This window comes from Catharus ustulatus, chromosome 5, assembly GCF_009819885.2.
Source record: "Catharus ustulatus isolate bCatUst1 chromosome 5, bCatUst1.pri.v2, whole genome shotgun sequence".
Classification (NCBI taxonomy): domain Eukaryota; kingdom Metazoa; phylum Chordata; class Aves; order Passeriformes; family Turdidae; genus Catharus; species Catharus ustulatus.
Window position 1 is genome coordinate 53,618,018 of NC_046225.1, and position 27,171 is coordinate 53,645,188.

The 27,171-nt window shown below is 38.6% G+C and overlaps 1 protein-coding gene across 1 annotated transcript in view; it reads left to right on the forward strand.

Moving 5' to 3' along the window:
• The window catches only part of ARAP2 (ArfGAP with RhoGAP domain, ankyrin repeat and PH domain 2), a 117,128-nt gene that overhangs the window by 54,645 nt on the left and 35,312 nt on the right, over positions 1–27,171 (forward strand). Inside the window, exons 11-21 of the mRNA XM_033061133.2 lie at positions 4,363–4,410; positions 9,147–9,262; positions 11,750–11,949; positions 12,708–12,793; positions 13,476–13,658; positions 15,350–15,524; positions 16,980–17,114; positions 20,660–20,804; positions 22,953–23,055; positions 23,764–23,962; positions 26,367–26,430. Of these exons, the coding sequence (XP_032917024.1) occupies positions 4,363–4,410; positions 9,147–9,262; positions 11,750–11,949; positions 12,708–12,793; positions 13,476–13,658; positions 15,350–15,524; positions 16,980–17,114; positions 20,660–20,804; positions 22,953–23,055; positions 23,764–23,962; positions 26,367–26,430 (1,454 nt within the window). The remainder of the gene's footprint in view (positions 1–4,362; positions 4,411–9,146; positions 9,263–11,749; positions 11,950–12,707; positions 12,794–13,475; positions 13,659–15,349; positions 15,525–16,979; positions 17,115–20,659; positions 20,805–22,952; positions 23,056–23,763; positions 23,963–26,366; positions 26,431–27,171) is intronic.

The following is a 27,171-nucleotide window of genomic DNA, read 5'->3' on the forward strand; positions in this document are numbered from 1 at the left end:
CGGCGGTCGCCGCGCGGGCGGGGCGAAAGCCCCCGGAATCATGGCGGCCGCCGCGCGGGGTGGGCGAAAGCCCCCGGAATCACGGCGGTCGCCGCGCGGGCGGGGCGAAAGCCCCCGGAATCACGGCGGCCGCTGCGCGGGCGGGGCGAAAGCCCCCGGAATCACGGCGGTCGCCGCGCGGGCGGGGCGAAAGCCCCCGGAATCACGGCGGCCGCTGCGCGGGGGGGGCGAAAGCCCCCGGAAACACGGCGGCCGCCGCGCGGGGGGGGAGAAAGCCCCCGGAATCACGGCGGGCGCCGCGCGGGGGGGGGCGAAAACCCCCAGAAGCACGGCGGCCGCCATGCGGAGAGGGGGAAAACCGCCAGAATCGGAGCGGCTGCCACGCGGGGAGGGGGCAAGCAGCTGGAATCGGGGCAGCGGCGGCACGGGGCAAGCCTGCCGGCATTAGGTCACCCGGAGCGCCAGGGAACTCCCAGAACAGCGAGGCCCTGGGGATGCTGCACGGAGCGGCGGTGGGCATAGCCCGGCCCTGCCGGGTACAGGCAGGCCCGGGAGCCAATGGCTGCCGGATTGAGGCGGGGCCTCGGCCAGCAAGCGCGCGGGAGGAGCTGGGGGCGGAGCCTCGCTGCAAAAAAAAAACCCGGTGCGCCTTATAGACCGGTGCGCCTTATCTGATCTACAAAGTTGCAAAATGTGCCGGCTCCCGGGGGGTGCGCCTTATAGTCCGGTGCGCCTTATGGTCGTGAAATTACTGTAATCTCTTAGTTATTCCCACTTCTTATGTATTTGCTTTCATCATAGAGCCATATCAAAGTACAGATATTACATTTTTTTATAAAGTAATGATGTGGAATGATACAGAGAGGGATGTGCTCTAGCAGTATCTGTCTACTGCAGACAAGCTTACTACATGGCCCTGACTAGAGATAATCTAAGTGGCTCTTCTTGTCTTTTGCTGTCTTCCTTGTAACCTGCAAAATTTTAGATGCCAGGTTGTCATTACAATTTTCTTTTCAAAAATAGCATGAATCATTTTCAAGTGGCTCTCTAATGGGGGAAAGAATTTTGCTTAGTTAAGTGAAGAACTTAAAACTGATGATGTGACTACCTCACATGTCATAAAAGATGAGCACCCAGCTACAGACTTGACATGCACAGACAACTGGAATTTTAGCATTTCCTTGCTCATCAGGGCTTGAGTTAGCAACCTTCACGTTATTTTAACATTATTTTTTCAGAGTGTAATTATATACTGAATACTTCACTGTGTTTTTTTATTTATCTCATTAGAAGACTTTAAGACAGAGTACATATATGGTGGTTTGTATTACAGTCCAGAACATGTAACTATCACTGGAAATCAATATTAAAAGGTTTTGATCTGTGATGAGGGATGTAGAGAAGCATGATGAAAAATAACTGGGGGTGCTAAGCTCAGTACATATAGAAGGAGAGGAAGTCAATATAAACTTGTGTAAACTTAATATCATCAAAGCAATTGCTGCATTACTAGTCACTCTTTCTCAAACTCTTTAATACATAAAAAAGGTCTTAATTTTTCATTAATATGAAAGCCAGTTTTTTCCCAATATTTCTGTTGCAGAAATTAGCCTTCCTTAATAGATGGAAAGGCTGAAGTACAATGCCTCCAAATAATGAGTAGAGGAAAGAAAATATGAATGCTTCATCTCAATGATTCTAGTTACAGCTTTTAATCTCTCTGGAATAATTTGATTTTTGGAAGGAATCAAATGCCATGGGGTAAGAATGAACAAAAAGACTAAATCATGCTAAATTGTTAAGGGAATTTTCAGACCTTGCAGGAATAGTGTAATTGTCACAAACTTCATTTTAACTTCCCTGAGGTAAATCTAAAGAGCTGCTGCAAATTGAATGGTAAATTCAAGGAACCATGTAAGGTCCTATTTTGGAACTCTGATCAGAGATATTGTGATTAAATGTCAAGAACATTCTATGTATAGGCGGGAGGACAAGAGTAGTTTCAGAAATAAGAATAGTCTTTATAAATTAGTATTAGCGTGGTATGGAAGATAACTGTTTAAAAGAAAACAAAAACTGTGCGTTTATAAACACATATACATTTGTGTGTGTAAATATATCTTTATATGTAGTAAAATATTCTTGATCTGTTACCGCTTACCACTGTTAGAGCTTTATTTTATATCTATTTATATCTATATCTATGTATGTGTGTCTTCATGCACATGCTTAAATATTGCATGTCCTCAAGACCTGACAGCCAAAGACAAAAAAAGCAAATGCACCATGATCTCATAGTACACAGGAAAGAAACTTATGTGCAGTGAGAACACTCAGTTGATGTGCAATTTCCAAAAATGCTGTGTTCCCAGCACATATCAGTGTTATTTCTGTATTTTTTTTACTTCAAAATAAGCTACAAACATATATTTATGTATTAACGTATATACTTACGTGTGTATGTGCATGTGTGAGTATGTAGAAACACAGTCTCTTGAACTCAGGTCAGCAATTTTCCTTTTTCTCTGCTGTTGCTGTCATCCTCTTAGTCCTCCACCAAAAGAGATAAAAATATAGATTGATATTTCTAATATGAAAATAGTAGTTACTTAACCTTTTGTTTTCAAATATTTTTATGTGAGGAGTTTAGGTAAAGTTATAATTATGGCTGGATTTTTTTTTTTTGGTTTCATTTCTCTGAGGTGTTTTCCTGATGCAAGGATTTTTTAAAATCAACGTTATACATTGGAGAGCTAATGTTAGATCCATGAAAGACAGTGCATCCAAAGATGTGATAATAACTGCTGAAACAGTAAATGTTGAGGAACAAATGCATCATCTCTAGAACTCCTGTCTTCAGATGAATTTTGGTTTGAATAAACCAAGAATAAGAATGACAGCCCTAGTGTTACTGGAACAAAACCAAGTGAAAGGGAAAAAATAGAAAAAAATAATTAGGTAGGAGAAGAGATTTTTTAGAAGAGCAGTTTTATGAAGAAAGTGTGTTCACTGAGAGTCACAAGGTTCAACCTCTGGTTACAAATTTATTTATGACTTACATGCAGAAAGGTGTCCAAGTCTGTCTTATTAAGACAACATGCTGAAAGTTAGGTATCCAGCAGCTCTGAAAATTTCACTGGTTCAGATATAGTTGCATGATTTTATACATATATACTTTAGTGCTCCTTAACCTTGATGTTTCTTTCTGTGTCTGTGAAACATGGGTGGTGTATTGGAAAAGGGATGAGACTGGTTTTGAATCTCCTTGAATTTAATCCAAAATAGAAAAAATGTTAGTAAAGCCTGTCACAGGGTAGCTTTTGCCTATGAATAGATAATAGAGAAATCAGTTTTGTGCACTCAGAGGCACTTTATAGATACATGTTAAAGGTACGTTTAAAAACACAAGTTAAATGATTTCATGGTTTATATGCAGATGACAGGTTTTCATAGGTTATGCCTTTTTCAGAAGGGTGATAACGACAGCAACGCTCACACATTATAATTATTCACCCTTCAGGAAGGAACAACAGCTAATCAGAAAGCCAGTACTCATCATAGTATTTTTCGTTTTCAGTTAACTGTGCTGTTTAGTGAATACTTTTGATCTATTATTATATCTATGAAGAATTTTTTTGATTTTTTTTAAAACTCTTATTGTCAACTCATTTTTCGAGGTTTTTTAGAATCCATGAAGATAGTATTAACTGTAGACATTTAAGTCATATCTATATTTAAATTTAGAAAAATCCCAAAAACCCCAACCCTCATCTTTCTCTCTGCATTTTTAAATCTTAAACTTTTCTTCCTTTGTCAGAAAGCCTAGCACAGTTCGGTGTATCTGAAACAATGAGCTTTCAGTGGGTAGAAGCAAGACAATTCTTATCCTGAAAAGATACTGCTTGCTTTTGCTGTCGATATTTTTTGTATAGTTCTTGAATAGCCCTATTGTCCTTCTGTGCACTCAAAGTGAATGAATTCATCTTTCAAAGTGGAGCACTTCTTTCTTCCCTGTACCAATTCCCACTTCTGTTTCTGAAGTAGAGAAGAAGACTGCACTCCTGAAAGCATATAATTCTGAGCACTGAAAATTAGATTCTAGTGTACCTGTCACTCAAAAAACCAGATTTATGCCAAGTGTTGTGCAGTTACCTTAAGGAGTTTGTTTGGACCATTATGGAAATAACTTCACTCTAATGTACCAATGATATTGCTTAATTTACTACCATATTCTGTTCTGAAAAGTAGATTCTAATTTCTTAACGTTTCTGATATTCCACTGCAGTTCAGTATTGTAAGTTCTCATGCCCTTGCTGAATGTAAAGCATAATGAGTTATTCTTTCTTTAATGGGATTGTTCAGACACTGGGCACATGTGCAAATTTTGGAGGACTGGTGCTGCACCTAGAGGTAAAGACTTTCAAATTAATGCACTTTGTTTATAGACTGCTTTCTTGGTTCTGTGTTGTTAAATGTAGTAAAACAAAGTTTGGTGCCTTTTTCACAGACTTTGTTGTGTGTGTGTGATCTTCATGTGGCAGGTTGCTTCCATGCAGCTTGCTCCCATGCTCCAAGAAAAGGAGGTGCAACAAACTGTTTGAAGGCATCAGAAAGAGACTGAAAGGAATATAGAATAAATATTTTCAAGGAGGAACATTATGGAATAAGTAGGTGAATGAAGTTTAGTTAGCATTTCTTTCCTCTTATGTAATGGAATTCTCAGTTGTCAGGCAAAAAATAGAAAATTCTCAGTTATCAGGTGGCCATATACACATGCAAAAGGACCCCCTTTTTCACAACTAATATTTGGGAAATTTATGAAGCAAGATCCTGTAGAGACCTCAATGCATGTTGTTGTTGGGCATTTTAATTCTTTGAGGATGTGTCTGTCAATGGCTAGTAAGTATAATTTTCTTTGCTGCAACTGTTTGTTTAGGGACTTTTAAGTGCTTAGATTGCTGAAAGCTTATTTGGGAAGATGAGCATGTACCTTTTCTTATTTGCTTTATTTTTATGACCTTCACCAGTAGTAAGTACTTAAGGGGAAGTTACTCTTCAGGGGAACTTTTGATCAGGCTTAATAAGGTGCTTATCATTTTGGTAATCTTTGTTACAGTAGTTTCACGAATACAAGCCGCACGGATTATAAGCCGCACCCCCGGTGCCTCGACAATGTTGCTGTCTTTGTCAATAGATAAGCCGCACCCCGAATATTAGCCGCACTTTCGTTCGTCGCGAGAATCCGTGCGCAGCTTTCACAAATTGGCCAATTAGTAACAGGATCGTGGCATAGCGGGCTTTACTGGCTCAGGGCGGGGCCAGGCAGGCTCGGCCCGCTCATGGTTGCTGACGGGGCCGGCCCGGTGGTGCTGCAGCCGCCGCCGGGCTCACTGGCCCCCCTCTCCCGTCAGCACCGCCCCGCCGCTGCGTTTACATACTCGCCCTGCCTGCGGGCCAGCCACTGCCGCCGCTGGCAGGCATGCCGGCCGCGTCGCCGCTGCGTTCACGTACTCGCCCTGCCGGCGGGCCAGGCACTGCCGCCGCAGGCAGGCATGCCGGCCGCGTCGCCGCTGCGTTAACGTAGTCGCCCTGCCGGCGGGCCAGGCACTGCCGCCGCTGGCAGGCATGCCGGCCGCGTCGCCGCTGCGTTCACGTACTCGCCCTGCCGGCGGGCCAGCCGCTGCCGCCGCTACCAGGCTCGCCGGCCGCCCCCTCCCATCTGCAGTGCCGCCGCGTTTCCTCGCCCTGGCTGGCACTGCAGGCCCCCGCACCGCCGGGCTCCCCCACGCTGCTGGCCCCGATTCTGCTGGGCTTCCCCCGCTGCCAGGCAGCCCCACCCGCCGGCCTTCCTGCTTCTGCCATGCTCCCCTGCACTGCTAGCCCCAGTTCTCCCGGGCTCCCCCGCCCTGCTGGCCCGGGCTCTGCCGCCCCCCCCTGCCCCGCCCTACTGGCTCAGGCTCTGCCGCCCGCCCCCCACACTGCTGGCCCCGCCTCTGCCAGGCTTTCCCACCTCAGCCGGGGCCGGCCGGGCTCCAACTTGGCTTGGGGCTGCCGCGGGCTCTCACTTCTGTGTTGGCAGCTTTTAGAATTTTGTTAATGTATTAGCCGCCCCGGAATATTGGCCGCACTTCCAGGTTTCCACCAAAATTTTGGTCAAATTGGTGCGGCTTGTATTCGTGAAATTACTGTAATCATTTAATCTTCAGTGAACTTTAATCTGGACCTAGAAGTATATTGAACACTTTCTAACCACGGCTTTTGGTGATTTTTTTTCAGCTGTTATTTAATAAACAAAGAATGGACTGTGCAGGTTCAAGGATGGGCTTGTTACCTCTCCTTTGAAAATCAGGATTTCTTAAGGCAAATTATTTGAAATATTTGAAATATTTGAATCAAAATGAAAATTTCATCCAATTTACAGTAATTTCACGAATACGAACTGCACCGTTTTGACCAAAATTTTGCTCCCACACCGGAAATGCGGCTTATACTCAGGAGTGGCCAATATGTGAATAATTTTCTGACATTTTCAACCCCGGGAGTGCAAACCGAGTCAGTGCAAACTGCAAAGTTGAGCACCTGCCAGTAAAACCCTGCATTTACGCGGTTGTTACAAATTGGTTACTCTGTTGCGCGGTGGGTGAAGCTGCTCCGTGCAGGCAGCACAGGGGGTGTGGAAGACAGGGCAGCTCCCTCCTGCTGGCCCCGTGGCTCGGGGGGCTCCCGTCCCCGCGTGTGCCACCGCAGGAGCAGGCAGGCTCCATCCCTGCATCCCACCGCTGCTGCGGGTACCGGCGGGCTCTGTGCCCCCCCTGCCGCCGTGGGGCAGCACCGGGCCAGGGCGACTGAGCCCAGCAGTGGCGACAGCCGGCCCCGAGTGGCCCCGCCGAGCGGCAGCGCTGAGCTGGGCCACCCAACCCTGTTGGCAACCCCGAGCCCTCATGGCCCGAGCCGAGCCAGTAAACCCCACCCTGCTGCAGTTCTGTTACTATTTGGCAACTTTGTTGCACGCGGGTACTCCCTGCCAACGACAGAGCGGCTTATACTCAGGTACGGTTTATTTATGGACAAAGAACGAAATGTTTGCCAACACCCAGCGATGCGGCTTATAGTCAGTGCGACTTGTATTCATGAAATTACTGTACATGTCAGAAGCATAAACCATTTGATTCTAGAAAGTTAATGGTTTTGGGTTGTTTGGGTTACGTTTCTTTTTTTCTCTTAATTGATGAAAATAAAAGTTTTGTATTTTTCTATCCTCAGTCTCTTTTTTTTTAAACTATTTCATACTCCTCTTTTTCTCACTGGTGATGTGAAGTTAAGAATGCTTCACTGCTACAGAGGATACCGTTGAGTTCACACTCAAAAAGAGATTATTCTGCCCACTCTTTTCCCACTGAGGGTGAATTAGGGACTGTGTAGGCTTAACAGAACACTCTGCTCTCTTCTGAGGCAGGTGTGCAGTATGAAACCCCTTGATTTATAGGAAAATGGAGTGGGGGCTGAAGATGAGGAGTGATAACAAAAATGTCTAGGTTACAAGATAAGAGGGTAGAAGAAAACTAGAAATATTTGAAAATAATTCTACTTTTTTCTATTTTCTAAAATATATGAGGAATTATAAACCAGGTTAGTTATTGAAAAACTTCTACTTTTCATAAAGGCTTGTGTCGAAACCCACACCTAGTTCCCCACTGTTACTGCCAAAGATAATGGCATGTAAAAAAAACCCCAAAAATTCTTAATAAATCTGGCAAGGAAACATTAACTAACCTATCTCACAGCATATTTAAATAGTGGGAATTCTCTCATTCTAATCATGTCATCTTATAATGGACATTGTGCTTTTTGGGGCATTATTCTATTCAATGCCTCGTGTGATACAACTGATACTTCTGCTTGTGCATAGACACAGACATATATGTGTGTCTTTTTCAGAGTTAGCCTTAACAGTCCTGGCTAAAACAATATTTTTATTTGTTCATACCTGAAACAGGGAAATAAAATTCAGAGAGTTTAGTGAATTATTTTCTCCATGTAGGCTTTAGTGCTCAAAATTTGTAAATCTTATAAAGAGAAACTTGTCAGTGATGTAGGTTTAAATATGTATTAACTAGAAAAACAATCCTCTCTTCAAAGGCAGGCAACTCTGAAGCTTTTACCCTTCAGTGCTTTTATTTTTATCAGTCTGTACCCAACTACTTGTTATGTGAGAGGTAACAGTGAACATGCAAGTGATAAGATATGTGAATTTGGCTTTTTGTTTGAGTGGCATAGTTTGCTTTTGTTTCTCATTTATTTACTGTTTTCAAGAAGTATGCTAATATTTCCAGAAATTAAACTTGTGGAAGTATCTGCCTTGAGATGGACATGTAAATAAATTTGAAGAAGGAAATGCTGAGGATATTCCAAATAGAAAAGAAATAACATATGTATTAATCTGTTTTTCCAAAATCTATACATTTGAGAGACCCTCACAGTGGCTCACTGTGAGCTCAAATTTTATTTCCCAATTCTGCCAATATAAAATTTATTTTCATTTTTAGTGCATTTTTCCATGCAGCAGAAAACTATTTCACTTGGTTTAAGGCAAAAATACTTCCTTATAATTGATTCGCAACTTACCCTTTGTCTATTTTAAATGCTGGGACCTTTTTTCAAAGACGTGTTTAGTTCATATAGAACAGCAGGATCATGAGAAGCTTTAAGAAAGAATTTTATACATATTTACTTTCTTAAACACTCTATTTTAAAGCAAGAAAAACCATTGTCAGTGAGAAGGATTTAGATATATAAAGTTTATTTAGGCACTAAAGCATGATTTAAGCTAGATCCTTCCATAATTTTGCATTCACATTTTAATGCAATCTATTATTTAAATTTTTTTAATTCTTTCCCTTATTAATAGTTTGAGCATGTATTTTTTTCTCCTACCAGTAATGAAGGTCATTCTAGCAGTTGGAAACTTAGTGGGTGGGCAAAGTGGAGGTTTGTTAATCCATTAATAAATTAAAAATGGCTTATATGTTATGGCAAAGATGTCTATTACTGGTCTTGTTTTCTTTGGACCATGATGAAATTATTATTCTTTACATGTTTTTATTTTTGAATTATAACCTCCTAAACTTTTTTTATCATTTTCCTAGGACTTTAAGACAGGATTTGGTATCACTTTAATCCCTATGAATGTGGCAAATGTAAAACAAGTGGATCGGACTGCAAAGCAATCTTTTGAAATAATTACTCCTTATAAAAGCTTTAGGTAAGAACTTTATTATTTGCAAAATACGCAATTAACTAAGGCACTAAAGAAATACTGGTTTCATACTGCAGTGCTGTAGCTAGTTTGGATGAAAAGGTAATGTTTTTATTTAGGATGTTCAACAATTTTTAGCAAAATGGGAGGATTTTCTTTGATTTGTTTAGTGATGTGCTTCATCTGTTAGCTCCTGACTAGGCATATTATTCCCACAGACTTGTACTTTTATGTAGCCTTCTTTCTTTGTTGTGTGCAAGGGCAAAATGAAAAAAAAGAGAAATGAATTCCTCCACTTTCACAAATTGACTTCATCCTAAAGAATAATAAACTGCAATAGTGAAATAATGCTGCATGCATTTAGTATTATGCATTTTATTTGAAAAGAGGCTTTAATGTGCTACCCCTTGTAGAAATCCTTGGTTGAAAGCAGTTGAAAGTTTCACTTTGGCTGATTGTTGAGACTTGTAATGATTTTTAAGAAAATGAAAGTACCTGCTAATAAAAGCCTTTTGTTAAGTGTTATAGTGTTTCTTAAATGAAATGATATAATGAAAGAGAAAAAGAAATTTCTTTGTTCTCCTGGACTTGCTAAATGTTAGCAAATACTTTCATTCTCAGTCAACCTGCAGGTAAATTACAGTAATTTCACGAATACAAGCCGCACCAATTTGACCAAAATTTTGGTGGAAACCCGGAAGTGCGGCCAATATTCCGGGGCGGCTAATACATTAACAAAATTCTAAAAGCTGCCAACACGTAAGTGAGAGCCCGCGGCAGCCCCAAGCCAAGCTGGAGCCCGGCCGGCCCTGGCAGAGGTAGGAAAGCCTGGCAGAGGCGGAGCCAGCAGTGTGGGGGGCGGGCGGCAGAGCCTGAGCCAGCAGGGCGGGGCAGGGGGGCGGCAGAGCCCGGGCCAGCAGGGCGGGGGAGCCCGGGAGAACTGGGGCTAGCAGTGCAGGGGAGCATGGCAGAAGCAGGAAGGCCGACGGGTGGGGCTACCTGGCAGCGGGGGAAGCCCAGCAGAATCGGGGCCAGCAGCGTGGGGGAGCCCTGCGGTGCGGGGGCCTGCAGTGCCGGCCAGGGCGAGGAAACGCGGCGGCACTGCAGATGGGAGGGGACGGCCGGCGAGCCTGGCAGCGGCGGTGGCAGCCCTGCCGGCGGGGCGAGCGAACGCGGCGTGGGGCGAGCGAGGCGCGGCGCGGGGCGAGCGAACGCGGCGCGGGGCGAGCGAGGCGCGGCGCGAGCGAACGCGGCACGGGGCGAGCGAACGTGGCGCGGGGCGAGCGAGGCGCGGCGCGACGCGAGCGAACGCGGCGCGGGGCGAGTGAACGCGGCGCGGGGCGAGCGGCGAACCCGGCGGTGGCGGCGATGGCAGCCCGCCGGCCGGGTGAGCAAACGCGGCGCGGGGCGGCCGGCGAGCCCGGCGGCGGCGGCGGCAGCCCCGCCAGCCGGGCGAGCGAACGCGGCGCGGGGTGGCCAGCGAGCCTGGCGGCGGCGGCGACAGCCCTGCCGACTGGGCGAGCGAACGCGGCACGGGGCGGCCGGTGAGCCCGGCGGCGGCGGCGGCAGCCCCGCCAGCCGGGCGAGCGAACGCGGCAGCGGGGCGGTGCTGACGGGAGAGGGGGGCCAGCGAACCCGGCAGCGGCGGCAGCACCACCCGGCCAGCCCCGCCGAGCCGTGGCGCTGAGCTGGGCCACCCGGCCCCGTCGGCAGCCATGAGCGGGCCGAGCCTTCCTGGCCCCGCCCCGAGCCAGTAAAGCCCGCTATGCCGCGATCCTGTTAACTAATTGGCCAATTTGTGAAAGCTGCGCACGGATTCTCGCGACGAACGAAAGTGCGGCTAATATTCGGGGTGCGGCTTATCTATTGACAAAGACAGCAACATTGTCGAGGCACCGGGGGTGCGGCTTATAATCCGTGCGGCTTGTATTCGTGAAACTACTGTAGTCTTGATCAGCAATTTGAATCTGTTCCGAGTTTGTAGATAGCTAGATCTTTGAATTTTTCTTAAGGCATGACCATGCTGGTGTTTGTTTAGTATGTAATTTTTAAAAAGATAACTAGAAATGCAAAGTAGGTATTTTTTTAAATTCTCAGAATTTTTAAAATTCTCAGTCTTTTTCTAATTCACATTTAGTTCTCCATTTCCTTATGACATTTTATGCATTTGTTACACTTCAGTCTTTAAGTTCCATGATTGGTAAAATAAAAGGGTTGAAGTTAACTCAGGGATGTTAGATGAATGTTACCAGAGCTATGTTGCTTATACTAGTAGTGGTTTTGTTGAAAACAGTACTAAAACAGAGGGAGTTTCATTGACTAAAAGTACAAAATAATACATTCCATCTTAGGACTTATATCTGTGTGGAGGAAGATTTTTGACTGTGATTTGGGGTGTAAATGTAATAAATAAATAAATAAAGGAGGCTACAGACCATGTTTAATTGGGCTTTAAAATAAAGATCAATAACACAGAAAAGTCAATTGTTTCAGCTTTACAGCAGAGTCAGAAAGAGAGAAACAAGACTGGATTGAAGCACTCCAGCAATCAATAGCAGAAACTCTATCTGATTATGAAGTAGCTGAGAAGATTTGGTTCAATGAGTCCAACAGGAACTGTGCTGACTGTAAAGCTCCTGGTCCTGACTGGGCATCCATCAATCTCTGTGTTGTCATTTGTAAGAAGTGTGCAGGTAAAGTAATTAATGGCTAGCTATGTGGGTTCTATGAAATGTCATATTTGCATATCTATGTATGTCCTTGAATTGGCACTTTTTTTTTAATTTTATTTTTGTAGTGTTATCCTTGTGGAAGTTTTGAAAAACAAAATGTGAGCACAACTTTTTTTTTTTTTTTTTTAATACCAAGGGCATTCTTATCCTAAAGCACTTCCACACATAAATGATATGTCTGTGGTGATTGAGTTCTCTCACATGAATCATCCTTCACAATTAGTGGAAATTAAGAAACAATAACACTTCAGGGTAAAAGAATGGCTTTTGCAAGGCTAGATGCCAAAGAATAACAATTTTTAGTGTATAAATTTTGGGTATTAATTTTGTTACATCTGCACATATTTTACTGCCAATAAGGATAGTTTTTTCAGATACTACTGAAAATACAGTTCTGTTATGTTTTATATTGAAATATATGCCTAAGTGATAGATTCGAGGAAATAATTTATAATTGTAGGCTTTCTCTCAAACCAAACTCTTCCAGAAATAGTCTACACAAGACAGCCTACTTTGTTTATTCATTACTATCAAATGAAATTAACTTCTCTTTTAAGAGGTTTATTTTTGTTGCTTTTATTTAATATTCAAATGTCAAACCCAACCTTTTTAAAAATTAGCAGGTAGAATAAATCTGTCCTCATCACATTTTTTTGTTACTCAGTAGAAGAGAAATGCTGTTTAAATGCCTTACTTAAGTAATGCTCTTGGATTTTCAGGACAACACAGATCTTTAGGACCAAGAGATTCAAAGGTCCGAAGTCTAAAAATGGATGCCAGCATTTGGAGCAATGAACTTATTGAGGTATGTTGTGATATTCTAACTCTTTTTTTCCATCTTGAAACCTATCGCATGAAAAAGAGTTATTTACTGCTTTACTCACAAGAAAACAACACAGAACTGATAAACAATTTGGTGGTGTTACAGTAAGCTTGATGTTTCTGTGCATCATGCACCTCTGTGTAATTCCAAATATTAATTTGTTTTGCTATAAAAATGGACAATTTCTCTTAGTATTTCTCCAAGTATCTAATAATTGGGGGGAAAAGAAATAAAATGCTGTTGGACAACTCTCATGATGAAGAAAGGGGAAAAGAGAGGAAACTTGTCACTACCAGCTTAGCTTCTTGGCATGTTGAAAAGTGGTGGTGGTAAAAAATGGTCCTGATAGAGAGGAACCATCAGCGATTTCTTTAAAACACATGCTACTCTTGTTTAAATTTTAACCAATAAATATGTAATGAAGTGTTATAACTGATTAGCTTTGTAAAGCTTAGCTGCTATTGATGGTAAATGATGACTGCAAGGTCTATTATTCATTTATAGATGACCATGGGCAGTGACTGAGAGAGACTTCTGTCTCCTGCAGGAAATTTTCTTTTCTTTAATAACTTTCTTTTTCAACTTTTGGAAGCTGAAAACTGTTTAGAGGCTAGCTTCACGTCCTTCATACTATTTTGCTATTTATTCTCTGCATCTCATCCAGCTCTTTATCGTCATTGGAAATAAGAGGGCAAACAGTTTTTGGGCTGGAAATCTTCCTCCAGATGAAGAATTGCATATTGATGACCCTGCGGAAAAAAGGATAGCATTCATTACACAAAAATACAAAGAGGGAAAATTCAGAAAAACACCTTTTCACTACAAAACCAAGGAACAGTTGAATAAGGTAATATAGCATGGTTAAACCCATACTATGTTTTAGATTGTATTGTATTGTGTGCAATTTGATCATCTTGTTAAACTGGTGAGAAATTAATTCAGCATCCTGAGTGACGTTCTGACACAGCTGAATGAGGGTTATTTAGGAGCCTTTGCAGAAGTCTTTGCATGACTGCTTAGTTTATTGTTTTTCCTGTTTGTTTGAAGAAGGTTGTTGTAGTTCTTCCTATGTTTTCCTTAGACATAAAAATACGGATCTTTATATTAATTCACCTGTAGTCTAGGGATGCAAAGTTCCACTTCACTTCTTTAGATTAATTCTTTACATGTTTTTTTTTTAATATCCCACATCTGACATCTAGCATTTAAATACAGTAGATGATTTATTGTTATCAATTGTACAAATAGCTCATACTCACTTACATAGTAGCTTGTATCTTATTGGAAATGAAAAATCTAAAATTAATGATGGAAAATGTGTGTTCTCTACTTTTACAAAAATAACAAATTCTTTAGAGTTGTAAAATGGAGACTTTTAGTTATCCATATCTCTGTAAATTTTGATGTCCCATTTGACTGTATTCTAAGATCTGATGGTTTGAGTAATGACTTTTCAGGGATAATGCAGAAGAGATTTAATGCATTGTGCAATTTTAATGCATTCAATTACAGGAGTCAAATTGTTTCAAAGGATTTACAGAGATTGTGGGGTTTGTTTTTTGTGGGGAAGGATATATGTCAAATAATCATTTAAATACTGGGAAAAGTTATCACATTCTCTATAGAGACATGAAATTACCATATAATAAGGTATTCATTGCCAAGTAATTCTAGAACTTGTACTGAACTGTTTTCTCTGTTATCTTTTCCCTCCTGTATGCTTACGTGTTTATTATTAGAAAACTAAATTTTATAGGAGTAATCTTCCTATTTTGAGTGACTTTTGCTTTAATAATTTAAGAAAAACTCAATCATTAACTAAATTAAATAGCTATTAAATAATAGAAATTTTAATGGAGTAGGTTGCTGTAATTGTGGAGCTATTTTTGGTCTTAAGGTTTTGAACCAATTTGGTAAAAGAAAAAAAGAAGTTTATCATGTTTGTGTATACAAAAATAAAAGGAGACTCATGTTTTAGGATATGGTTAGATGTTTAAATTTCAAGGAAGATGAACAAGTGTCAAGATACATCTTAATAAAAAGAGTTTAAAAATCTTAATATGTATTAATAACCTTAATATATCTTAATAATACATCTTAATAAAAAGAGTAGTTTGCATTATTGACTGACTGTTGTTTTTTAAAAAAAACTACCTAGGAATTTAAATGTTTGTCCTAGGAACAGAGTTTAAGAATCTAATCTCATCTCTTTGGTTGAACTTCTGAGGTCTGAAATAGTAAAAGTTTTTCTTTAGTAGTTTGATGTAAAAAACAGCAAGCTTCCTCTTTAATGTTATCTTTCCAAGTGAAATTTGTGAAAGCAACATTTTGCTGGGTTGGGGTTGATATTTTGGGATATTTTTGTTGTTGTTGCTGAATTTTTCTAGATTCAGACTATACTTCATGATTTCTGATACTTATCAATGTTCATGGTCTTGTTATATCAGAGGTGAACGGATTTACATCTACATTGCGTGTATTTGTTGCCAGTAACTTTCTAATTTAGACAGACTTCCTATTTCCCCTCTCTATGATAAGGCCCTGTGTGCTGCTGTAGTCAAGCAAGACGTGCTGGAAACTCTGATATTGCTCTTCAGTGGGGCTGATGCTATGTGTGCCACTGGCGACCCTGTTTACAGCACCCCATACTTACTAGCCAAGAAAGCTGGGCAAAGACTGCAGATGGAATTCCTGTACCATAACAAGTTTTCAGGTATGATGCATTTCTTTCTTTTGATCTAATTTGTATTGTGGAAAAGGGGAGGAAGTAATTCAGAAGCAAAATTGACTTTGCTTTGAAAAATAGTGGTATAGCAGAGGGGCAGTTGTGATGGCATTAAATGTATTTTATTAGTGCACAGTTTCAATTGTGTGCAGATTTGCTATTTTGCTCAGACATATGTTTAGGACTTCTAAAATCCCCAGACAACACAGTGATAAGTCATAGATCTCATACCCTTAGTTATAGCACCCATCATCTTCCTGCCAATATGATCAATCTTTTGCCAGAAAAAACTGGTACATTAATTTAAGATACGTCTAAAGAATTCATCTGGTTTTTTTTTTTCTTAAAGATTATTTAAATTTATATCTACTCCTATTGCACACAGACCTAGTTTTTTTTTCCCACAAACTCTCCTCCCAAAATAAAACTCACCTCTTTAACCTGCAATATGATCGATCCCGGTAACCTCTTTTTTCCATCAGAGGTTCAGTTGCAGCTTGGTGCAAATGATAAACTTTGGCTTGGAAGTCAACAGTTCTGTTTGCAGTGTGTGGCTGCTATGAGGCTCATGAAAACAGAAAGCTGGTCTTAACAGTAAATATATTGAGGTGCATGGGTGCTACTGACCTTTTCTTTTAAAGCTCTGGACAGTATCTGAAACCATCAGGGGCTAAAAGTTCACATGCATATCTACATTGAAAAAAACAAAAAAAAAGCTATGTGGATGTGCTCCTGGACCAACTTTCCATTGGCTTGTGTCACTCTGCAAAGTAGCATTGTATAGGCTGAATAAAAAAAAGTGTAGTGGGAAACACAGGAATTAATTAAGGCTTCCAAGGGTAAATACAGTGTTGCTCAGGCCAGTGCCATGCATTGGATCATAGGATGTTGAGCTCAGTAAAGTGCAGACATGTAGCGAGGGTGGTTTTTTTGCTAGCTGTGGTTTCAAGTGGTCCTAAGGTTAGAGAGGGAGAGAAGTTCTCTTGTCTTGTCCCTATCTTTTCTACTTTTAACACTCCAACCAAGGCAGCACCATCGTGTTCTTATCTTTAGGGAAAGGGAGATCAGTGCATGTTGATGATGATTCCCAGACTTGCTGGCTGTCTGCTGCCAGAGTTGCTGGTAAACTCTACATACGCCCTCAGGAGAGGCAATCTCCTGTTGCAGTGTGTTACACAGTAACACACAATATTTTAATTTTAATTACACTGGCAAGCAGTGGAAGACAATGGCAGCGTTATAATAAATGTGAACCAATTTTTTAAAATAATCTGTTTTCTACTTATGAAAATAAAACCACTAAGTTTTATCAGTGTTGTAGTAAAGACTGCAGAGCAATTACATATTTACAGACATACATTTAGAAAGACAAGTGGAAAAATGGCTTTAACTGAAGATATAACTGAAGATCTGTATGTTATTTACTCCTTTGTCTTTGAGTAGATTTCCCAAACTATGATCCTTGTTTTGAAAGTGGCTTCTCTGAAGATTCTTCACATTCCACCTTTCTTTGTGAGTTCTTGTACAAAGTTTCTTCTAATGCAGCTAAGCTTGCTACAGAGAAGAAATTGAAAGAAGGTATTTAACTTTTAATTTATGTATTTGAATAATGCATGAATATGTATGATTTGAATGAATTTTATTCTTTTTAATTTCTTGCATTACTTTTTTGAGATAAAATGTCTTTGATATGATGTGTCCTCTTTTGATTCAGTAGACCTCTTTCAGATAAATACTGTTTGTCTTGATTTCTTCATTCAGTAGTTGACAGAGGAAGAAAACTGAACTTTTGAAAAATTCATCAGATAACACAGTAATTGATAAATAAAAACAAATAGAAACACTACTTGCTCTAATTATATTTAGATGAATACCAAAAATTAATTTTCATCTAAAATGATTCTATTACAGAAATCATTTACAAGTAACATTGACTTTTTAGTAGAGTATTTCTCAAGCTCAATTTACAGACTCTTCCAAGTAGAAATGAGCATATACAACTCTATGACAACTTGAGCTTTATGGTGTGATATTGATCTTTATCACAGTAGATATACACGGTCTCTTGTGCATATCAGTCTTCTGTTGTTTATTTCTGAGAGAAAGAGGAATTATCAGATAATTTTTTCCCCCTTTTCTTCCCATTTGTCTTCCTGTATTTTTCTTCCATCTATATAGATAATACAGATTTTTAAAATCTGTGGTGATTTGTTATTGAATTTATTGCTCCTAAAATCCTTACTTACATGCACTGGTGTATAAATATTTTTGTCTGATTATGTCCATATTCTCATGGCGTATGTCATTAAGATCCTTAGTGGACGTTAAGTACTATGCTAAAGCATAGTACTCTTGTTTAAATGTACCTGTGAAGAATCTGTATGTTAGGGTAGCTGCAAGTCCTTGAAAGCACTGGGTAATAACTGAGCTAATGCCTGATCATAGGCATTTCTCAGCAACTTTGCAGTCTTAACAAGAATACCTGTTTTAACAGGATAGGACATTATCTGGGATTGCTCTGAAATTGCACTTAGTTTATTAGGGAAACAATGTAATAACTGCAAACCTCATTAGTACTTGCTCCACTTGATCTTCTGTGCTGTGAGTATATGTATATATTCATAAAGAACTTTTTAAAAGCCCCAGAAATCAGTGCTTAGCCAAGTGGAGAGCAGATACAAGGCAATCTCTTCTGACGCAGTGGCATTTTAGAAGTGCAGTGTATTTGTAAATACCTGTATGGATTGAAGATTTGGCTTAAAGTGCTTACAGAATGGCTTCTGTAGTCCTTTTCAGGATTGATGCACTGTGACTGAGCATTGTTAGTAGGATGTCTTAAAATTTATGAGGAAAACCCCCAGGCAAGAAGTTTGACTGTCTTCCATTTAAAGTCTTTGGCAGACAAAAATGAGGCTGCTTTGAAAGTTTGCAGTCTGTTGCTTAGCTCTTGCTACTTGAGGGAACACAAGTAATGGAAAGGAACCAGATTTCTCTCAGCTCAGGTTTTGTCCTCTGAACTTGTGATTGTGTCTTGAAGATGGTAGACGTTCTGTTGTTTGCTTTTTTGGGGATGGAAGTTTGTTTGCTTTGTTTTTCTATTGAAGTTGAATTACCCATGGGTTTGTCAGAAGTGGTATTTCTGGGATGGGCTCTTTACAGATACATAGGAAGATAGGTTTCCCTCACCATTTGCAGTTCAAGGAGACCAATGGAACACGGGGGTGGGGGGTGAGATTTAATGACATCCTTTTAAAAACAACAAAAAATCCTGCAACTTTGAATGAGAAACTTGCCTTAGGGCTCTAATCTCTCTCTGCTATGCTTAAGAAGCAGTATGACAGAAGTACTTCTTGCTATTCAAAACATAAAATATATGATGTTTTTCTCTTCTTTCACTGCATCCAGAACTGTTTCTAAATCTCACTAAGATGAAGCAATACTCATATTGCAAATTATTGTAAATAAGTGGAAATACTATTTTTCCTTCTTATTCTCTTCAGAAGTAATTTGAAGGTTAGAATACTAATATGTGGGAGAAAATTTCATTCCCTCCTCTGCCAGTATATATCCAAATAAGATTCTGTTACCTGAGAAATCTGACCTAACTATCTAGTTCTAGAGAACTCCTGTTGAAGCAGTTCTGACTTGCTGTGTACTAATTGAGGCCTCTGCAGACCAGAGAGCGAGCACCATTCTCTCACAACATTTAGACAAATTTGTGGGGTTTTTGTTGGGTTTTTTTGGGTTTTTTTAATGCCATATGTGGATAGGGCTCCAACCCAGAATCCTATGAAGCTGTTTAACCATTAGAATTAAGTTCTTCTTCAGTGTTAGGAATCTGAGGCAGTTGACAACCATGCCTTCAACCCCAAGGGCTGAAAGTGCTTGCTTGTTGTCACAGAAAGCTGTTCTCCCTTTGTAGATTTGGCCCTAATGGGAAAAGGACACTGAAGAAATCATTCAGTGCTGTGAATTACCCAAAGTTTTATATCAACCGGGTGGAACACCTGGAAATGCAGCCTTGTTTTTCATTAAGTGTGTCTCAGTACAGGAGAGAGCCAGCTCTGTGTGTACTTCTCATGACAGCAGCATCAGTGTTTTCAGCAGGGGTGTGTAAATTTTGAGGAGAGTTGTTGTTAATTAACAGCTGTTGATACCAGCAGGAAGAGAGCTCAAATGTGCGTGGTATTCTGGTGTAGTGGATCAAAAAGTAAAGCTTAGAGGATTAGGGGCTTGAGTTTGATTTTTGCTTTTGTTTCTAGCATAAAAGGTTTTATGGAGTCCTTTAAAAAGCTTTAATAGTCCAAAATTGTCCTTGAGAGTTTAATAGTTTAATGAATATGAAGTGGTGAGCTGTTTTGGAGAATAGGTTTTTGGAAGATGAGAGAAGGAAAGCTGGGGGACGAAAAACCCTGAATATTCAAAACCTTAAAATTTTGTGCTCAGCTCCCGTAAACTTATCTGTTATCAAGCCATTTATGTTATGTTTTATTATATTATGTTATGTTATGCTACTTTATGTTAGTACTTAACGTGTATTTAGACAGAATCTAGATATTACTAGACAGCAAATAGCATGATACAAACAAATATTAATAAATAGTACCAAAATATTTATCAAACTTACATAAACCATATAGGAAACAACAGAAAAATAATTGGATGAAATATCAGATAACATAGTTGGTATTTGCAAATTGCAACTGTTTATTTGTTTAATTTTTGTGGATTTTTTTTTGCCAGATCTGTTTTACCAAATTCTCAGAAGTACTTTACCAGCTGTATAGGAATTTTAAGACCATGGAAAATAAAAAGAGTATTTTCTTTTAGGATCTACTTTCCTGCAGTAGCGGAAAGAGATGAACCTCAAATTTTGTTCTAAGAACTAGACATAAGCTAAAATGAATTCATGACTATTTTCAGTAGCAAATAGACATTACTATGCTATGTCATGTGTTATATTTATACTTTAGGTCATAAGAGGGAGTAAACATTTAGTTGGAATTAAATATACCAAGTAATTCATTGAAGTTGCTATGCAGACTTTTTCCTCCATCTTGTATTTACTTATTTTTTTAAAAAATGAAGAAAATCTGACCTTTCTATTATTTCTTTAATTACAGATTGCAACAAAAAATGGTGCACTTTGGAAAGTGGCTTTCTGAGCTACTATGAAAATGATAAAACTACCACTCCTAATGGTATGATTGACATCAATGAAGTTATCTGTCTTGTAGTACACAAGTCAGACTTCTTTTTAAATAGAGGGTAAGCTCCTGAATTCATATTTCAGTAAACAAACTGTTAATTTTTTTCTTAAATTTTGAATAGGCAATGTAGTAAAAAAACTGGTTTTATTTGACATCAATAAATTAGTGTTATGTCATATTTAGGGTTTTGGGGTTTTTTTAATAGTGACAGAACGAAAATATTAGGGTAATTTTAAAGGGCAGCCTAAATTAGATACATCTGTTTCTTATTAAATCTGTAATGCATATTCTCAGTGGTTGAAAGGTTACATGATGATAAATTGAACAATTAATACTCATTTTTCTTTCTGGGATTGACCTCTGCCTCGAGCCAAAATTCTTGCTTTGCTTCTTCCTTGTAATACAGCACTCCACAATGCTTCTGGATTTGGTCACAGAGGTACTGTAGCTGAGGACAGCAGTGTAACTGATGAACATTTTTAGCTGGAAAAAAATAGCTTTTTTTTTTTTTAATAGGGTCTTGTTTTTTTCATTTATAACTCTCTCATATCCCATTTGTGCGTTAAAAACATCACATGGAGATTGACCTACATCTGATTCCAGTGATACTCAATTTCTTTAGTGCATCATTTTTGTTTAAAATATACTTTGTATTTGTCTAACAGACTCCATAACACATTCTTTATATTTTTAACGTGTATACGCACCTAAAATAAAAATAACTTACTATAGTATAATACTGTAATGGTTTTAGTTACAAAACAAAATTGTCTGCAAAGAAAGCATAGTCTATTCAATAAGTTTCTAAAAAGATAATGGGAATAAAAGACTTAGACTACTACAGGGGAGAGAAATCCTGAAACATGATGATGTCTCAATATGCTATCAGGTATAGAGAAATGACCTTCACTACTCTGCAGTAGCTCTGTGATACCCAAGAAAAAAAAAATTACTTTTTTCTTCTGTCTTCAAATCTAATCTATTGCTTGCTGCATTTCCAAATGGTTCCATTTTAGGGTAATACCTAAATTAAAAAACCATGTTGGATGAATACTTCACTCTTTGGAAGTAACTAAGCCTCCTGTTGTGCTATACCTGTGATTGAGGAGCTTTATGAGAAATTTTACCTAGATTTGATATTTCATGTGGTGAAACCACTGGTCCTTAAAAATTCCTATTTAGTCAGAACTAAATGTTTATATAATTTTCAAAATGGTTATTGGAAATGATAGAAGTGACTCATGTTCAATTCTCCACATTTAGACAAATCACAGTCTTCAGCACTGAAAGGAAAAAACATACTCCATGTATTTGGCATCTAACGAGAGGTCACAGACAAAACCACACTATAAATTGGTGAACCAATTTGTTTGTAAGTTAAAAACTGACCAACCCTAGCTTCAACATGATATTTACTTTCCAAATTCTGCACCAATTTAAACTAGTTTTCTTTTACTGTCCTTATTTGTCCATTAAAAATTGGATAAACAGGGCTCATCTGCTTAAATAGTGGCATAATTTTTAAAAGGAAAAATAACCCAAGAACCTCCCTTAAGAGCTACAGCAACTTCAAAATCTTCCTACTCATCTTGGTGATGTCAGGTGATATACAGCATTTCACCTCAGCAGATTCAGGCTGTCTGACAGGAAAAGTCTCTTCAATTAGAGGGCAGGAACAGGTTGGTGACAAGAATAGTACTCTGCATCCTTGACTGTTTTCAAGGCTTCTCATTGTGATAATCCCTGTTTGAGCAGGAGATTAGACCAAATGACATCTACAAGTCCCTATGAACCAACATTTCTACTTGCTTGCATATTCCTGTTCAACTAGTTGTTCTGCTTATATTAAACATACATAAAAATATTTTCCCAAAACTATACTTGATCAAATAACATGAGCTTGGAAAAGCAAAAAATTCCCTATGCATTATTAATGACTATATGTGAGCATTTTTATGAATTTTGGAATTATTTAAAAAAGTTATACCGTACCCTTTAAACACGTATTACTGACCTGCAAAGTTATTTGATCCTGTTGCATTGTAAGGTGCTTTATTATTAACTAGGCTGTACTTGTAATATTGGAGGAGAAATGCAGATGGATTCCTTCCATACATATGAAAGAATGAAAAAATAGTGAAATGAAACTCATGTGTGTCTACTCTTTTGAAGACTAAATAAAGCTGTGTTTCTTCTCTTGCTTTAGGGACATCTTTACATTTGAAATATACTTAATGTCAGAACGTGTTTTTCTATTTGGAGCTGAAACTGCATATTCACAAAGAAAATGGACTTCAGCAATAGCTAAGGTAATACTGATAATTATTTTTTTCAGTTAGACCAGGAGTTTTTGCACAAATAATAAGGTACCATTGTTAGCTTAAAACCTTTGAGAAGCTATTATTGATGAATACTGATCTCTCCTGCGTATAAAGGTTTCTTGTGCAGCCGGAAGAAATAACTTTTATGATTTAATGTTTGAAACAAGATAGTAAAATAAAATGTGAAAGGAATTGAAGCAGCATTTTAATGCCAACCTTAAGAATGTATTAAATGTGCTCTAGTATAAAGACATATACTGTATGAATATATTTCAGCTAAGTTTTTTATGGTTGCAATTCTATTGAATTTGTTTTCTGAAATGGAATTCTTAAAGCAATACATACCATATTTTATACTGTTCCAAATGTTAATAATCAGATTACTAATTAAATCAATGGTAGTTTAAAAGCAAAAAATATTTGAATTGTAGAGCATGAATGGAAAAATGTTACCCTTGACTTTACATTTTAAATTTAGTTTATCTATGGGTTTATGAGTGTGGGTTTTATATCTCAAAGGTTTGGTTTGTTTTGGTTTTTTTGGGTTTTTTTTTGTTTTTGTTTTTTTGGTTTTTTGTTTTTTTTTTTTACTGTGACCTTCATCCTAGAATCCTATAGATTTGCAATATTTTGATTCTGTTTTTTAGGGGCAGAGGGTTTTGTTCTTCATCTGACTCACCCCATTTTCTTTGGTAGCATTTTGTTCCCCCGGTGGCTGAATCATTGTTAGAGCGAGACTGTGACCTTATTGGGCAGCTGTACTACAAAGATTGCCATAGCCTGGATCAGTGGAGAAAAGGCTGGTTTGCTATAGAGAAGTCAAGCCTTTACTTTTGTCTTGAAATGGAGGATGCTGAAGAAGATTCCATATATCTAAGGAGGCTGCAAGAGCTAAGTAAGAACATCTAGTATTCAGAAAATGTCCTATGGGATTAATTCAGTGTTAAGGACATTTCTATTACATTTCAAAAGAATAAATATTGGGAAGCTCAGTAACTATTCCTTCACATATGTCAGATGTTCTTCCAACTCTTATCTAAATATGGAGTTGGTTAATTTCTGTCTTGGGTTTTTTTCCTACATTTTGGCACATGCCAGAGAAATTTTTCACAGCTTTAAAATGAATGATGACAATTTTTGTTCCAGTTGCAGCAGTATCTTTCTTGCAAGAGTACAGAAATGAATAATAATATATAACCTTTTGGGATTATTGTCTCATATTTTTGACAGGGCAGAAATACTTACTGCAGAACACATTCTTCAGATGATTGACAGGTCTAGTTTTAAAATACCCAAACATACTGGAAAATTATAATTCTCCTGGAAAACTCTTTTACAGACTAACAGACTTTTTCCCATACAAAAAATTTTTTTTATCTCAATTTAATGATGTGGAGAGATAAGAATATTTGTACAAATGGTCTTCTATGACCAATCATTGTTTGTAATTATGCTCTGAATCCTCTTTCAAGTATATCTGCCCTGCTTGTTTTTATATTGAACAAGGCAGTATGTTGCATAGAAAAATACATTTAATTTGAGGTTTATAATATAGTAACATAGAGAAGAGAATTTAGATCATTATTGATGATCCTCTTTATGAATGCTGACAGATTGTGGACAGTTTTGCAGGAGCTTGCCTAAATGCCATTGGGCTTTCTACTGTTTATTTTCTGCCACCTTATATTTGGTGTGAATAACACCATGAAGGTGGTTTTTAATCAGCAATGTTTTTATGCCTCTAGGTGTCTTTTAACTTGTGAATACTTTTGATCCTAATTCAGAATTAAAAGATTAGACAGTAGGAGAACTGTTCCTAATATTTGTCTTGATGATGCAACTGTAATTGCCTCTGCCAGAGCATGAAAAAGTTGTGTATATTATATCTCATATATAAAAATGAAACACTTTCAATTGAGAATTTGTTTTGCTTGAGGTTTTTAATATTAGTTGCATTTCTTGGAAATATTATATATCCATACTCTTTTCTTTGATTTCTGCTTTCTCCAGAATATATCTTCTCCACTATTAATACTTATTTGTATAAATGAAAATTGAAAATTAATGAATCATTTGTGGAAGTATAGTAACTTAACTTCTTGATATTTGACTCACTAAATGAAGGTGAAGCTAGGAGTAGGTGTGATACAAAACCATCATATAACAAGCAATGTGTTTATTGTGTTTCATTGGTATTTCGGACTTTACTCTCTGTGGCAATTATAGTAATTTCATGATTATAAACCGCATACCATTTTGACTAAAATTTTGGTCTGAACCCAGAGTGCGGCTTATACTCCAGAGTGGCCAATATATGAACAAAGTTCAGAAATTTGCCAACCTGGAAGTGCAAGCTTGCAGCAACCCCAAGCCGAGCAGCGCCTACCCGGCCCCGGCGGGGTGGAGCCGAGCCGAGTCCGCCTGGCCCCTAGCCGAGCCAGTAAACCCCACAATCCCGCGATTCTGTTACTAATTGACAACTTTGTGAAAGTCGCACGCGGATCCTTGCTGCGAATGAAAGTGGGGCTTATAATCCGGTGCAGTTTATATATGGACAAAGAACGAAACATTGCCAACAACTGGACGTGCATCTTATAATCAGGTGTGGCTTATAATCGTGAAATTACTGTAGTTGAAATAAAGTGTGGATTATCTATGATGCTTGTATTGAGTAATTAAGTTTTCAGAATTTCAAATTAGTAACCAAGTTACATTTAATATACTGTTTTAGTATAATGCACGATATGATATTTTAAGCAGTGCAACTGAAAACTATCCAGATGTATTTGCTGTGTTATGTATAACATAGATGTTTTACAGGGTGCTTTTTTTAGCAGGGATAAGATAAGGCAACATAAAGAGGGGTGGCACTGGTCCTTATGCTAAACAGATAACTTGCGTTATCTCACTGTAAATATGTGCAGCCACAAAGGTGCATAAAGTTAATGGATTCCAAAATTCAGCTTACTTCTGAATCATGTCTTCTACAACTTGTATTTACAAGTTTAGTATAATAAAACACTGTAGCATATTCTCACATTAATTAGTACATGTTTAAAGTTTCTTGATAAAGTTCTGTGTTAGTTTTTCTTTTAAATGTAAATGTGGTGTGGTATTTTGTGGAGTTTTCTTTCTGTAATCAGCAGCATTCTTTATTTGCAAAGTTTAAGAATTCCATGCTCCTTTTGCCACTGAACATAATTTTGAAAAAAACATGTCTATATGTGCATGCGTATGTGTGTTTTTTATAGGTATGTATCTGGGAAGGTCATATGAATGTGTATGTGTTTTATTTTCAGCAACCAGTAGTGTGATGCAAAATGGAGAGAGAATAGACATCCTGCTGCTCGTTGAAAAGGGAAGGTAAGGATCCTATCTGAAAAAATCTTTGTTCTGTTTTTATATTGATATCTTACAATTGTCGTTGATAAGTTCAGGAGGTTTTTCATTCGGAGTTGCTAGCGAGAGAGTCAATTTGCAGACTTTTTAAAGGAGGGAATATCTTTGTGCATTAATTACATTTTATGTCTGTGTCACGAAATGTTAACAAGTACTACTTAATTAAAAACAGTTTTCCCACTGAGAAAATTATTCCCAGATTAGTCTGCCAATAATGATTTCTTCAAAGGGAACTAGCTCCTTTTACCCTGTAAAAAAAGAATACCTCTTCGGAGCATTTACTATAAACTTCTTGATTTTTTAATCATTCTTATGTCTCAGAATTCTGTGTCTCAATCTGCCTAGGTCAGATTTGAGAGGATATGAATGAGTCCTCTGGTTAATCTTATTGTAATAACTTGCTGTCAGTTAACAATATCCTATCTAGGAAAAAGCATACTTACAAAACAAGCATCATCCATATCTGCTTCCGAGTAGGTAATATTTGGCAGAGATGACTGTGTCATCATATTTGTAGTGATAAGGGGAAAAGAAAGAATACTTTCTTAAGTGGTGCAGTATTTATACTGTGTTTTGAACAGCCAATGATAGGTTAATAGATGAAGAATGTTTTTCTCTTGGACAAAGGAAAAAAAAAACCCCACAGATACTTCTGACATCTATTCAGAGTTGAAATAACTTGTCAAAGATGCATTGTAACTTGTG